The sequence below is a fragment of the Aphanomyces invadans genome (genome assembly GCF_000520115.1).
Source record: "Aphanomyces invadans strain NJM9701 unplaced genomic scaffold supercont1.81, whole genome shotgun sequence".
NCBI lineage: Eukaryota > Oomycota > Saprolegniomycetes > Saprolegniales > Verrucalvaceae > Aphanomyces > Aphanomyces invadans.
In genome coordinates this window covers 32,968-34,093 of record NW_008580226.1, presented here as the reverse complement: position 1 = coordinate 34,093, position 1,126 = coordinate 32,968, and the positions used below count along the sequence as shown (strand labels likewise).

The window sequence follows — 1,126 nt, the reverse complement described above, 5'->3', positions numbered from 1 at the left end:
CGACGTAGGGCAAGTTCAGATCAAAGCAATTGTCTAGACTACTCCGTAAAACCAAGATTTTCATGTGCGCATATAATTATTTCGCGCACTGTACCCAATGTCGTGCCCATTGCAACGGGGTTGGTGGCGCCATCGACGTCGTGGCACCAACTCTTTGAAGCCGTCGCTCGATCGTGCGTACTCTGTGCAGCTCCACAACCAAGTCAAGAAGCCATCCATCGATGGTCGACCACACGCGAAATGAAGAATAAGATATCGTGCCATGGCATGTTATCATGGCTGCCCCTCCCCGCCTCGACGATGCCTACTTTACAAGCGCTGACTTGAACGTTTGCACTGCCCATCGCAGGGCTTGCTCGAGTGGCGTTAACGGCATGGGCACGACCAGCCCTTTGACCACCTCTTCCTCGACGGCAATCGCGAGTCGTTCGCGCGTCGCGGCGGCCGTCGTGCTGCGCTTCAAGTCGTACGCCTGCCCGATTGCAGCCATGATGTCGATAAAGACTTTGGACGGGTTCCACTGGTACAGCATGCCAAATTCGCTCGTGGCGTAGTCGGTCGGGTACCGGTGGTGGTAGTTGTGCCAGCCCTCGCCGATCGCGCCGTCACCACATGAACTGCGCATTTGCCGCGCCAAGTCGCCGAGGCGCGCACCATTCCGTTCGATTGAGTCTGGCCTAACCACAGAGTGGTTGGCGAACCCAGCCACGGCGTTGTAGTGAGTGTCGATGCAGCGTCGACGGGCATGGGTCGCCTCCGTGGCGGCAACGACGGGGACGGCAGAAGAGACAAAGGATGGGGATGTCGCAGGAGTGATTCAACTGGCCGGCGAGTTGCGGGCATGCGGTGGCACAGGGGTGACCAACGTCCATGGTCATGGCGGTGGCGTACGAGTCGAGGTACTGGGCTTTGGGCGATACCCAATGTCGTGCCCATTGCAACGGGGTTGGCGGCGCCATCGACGTCGTGGCACCAACTCTTTGAAGGCCTTTGCCCCCACTACATGTGCTGGCCGTCGCTCGATCATGCAAACTCTGTGCAGCTCCACAACCAAGTCAAGAAGCCATCCATCGATGGTCGACAACGCGCGAAATGAAGAATAAGATATCGTGCCATGGCATGTTAT

At 57.8% G+C, this 1,126-nt stretch overlaps 1 protein-coding gene across 1 annotated transcript; it reads right to left on the bottom strand.

Moving 5' to 3' along the window:
- Window positions 1–304: 304 nt before the first annotated feature.
- Window positions 305–959, bottom strand: H310_14684 (hypothetical protein; the record flags this gene model as incomplete). The annotated part of the gene is made up of 2 exons (XM_008882587.1): window positions 305–677; window positions 892–959. 2 exons carry the CDS (start codon window positions 957–959, stop codon window positions 305–307), a joined length of 441 nt encoding a protein of 146 aa, XP_008880809.1.
- Between the last annotated feature and the right edge of the window lie 167 nt (window positions 960–1,126).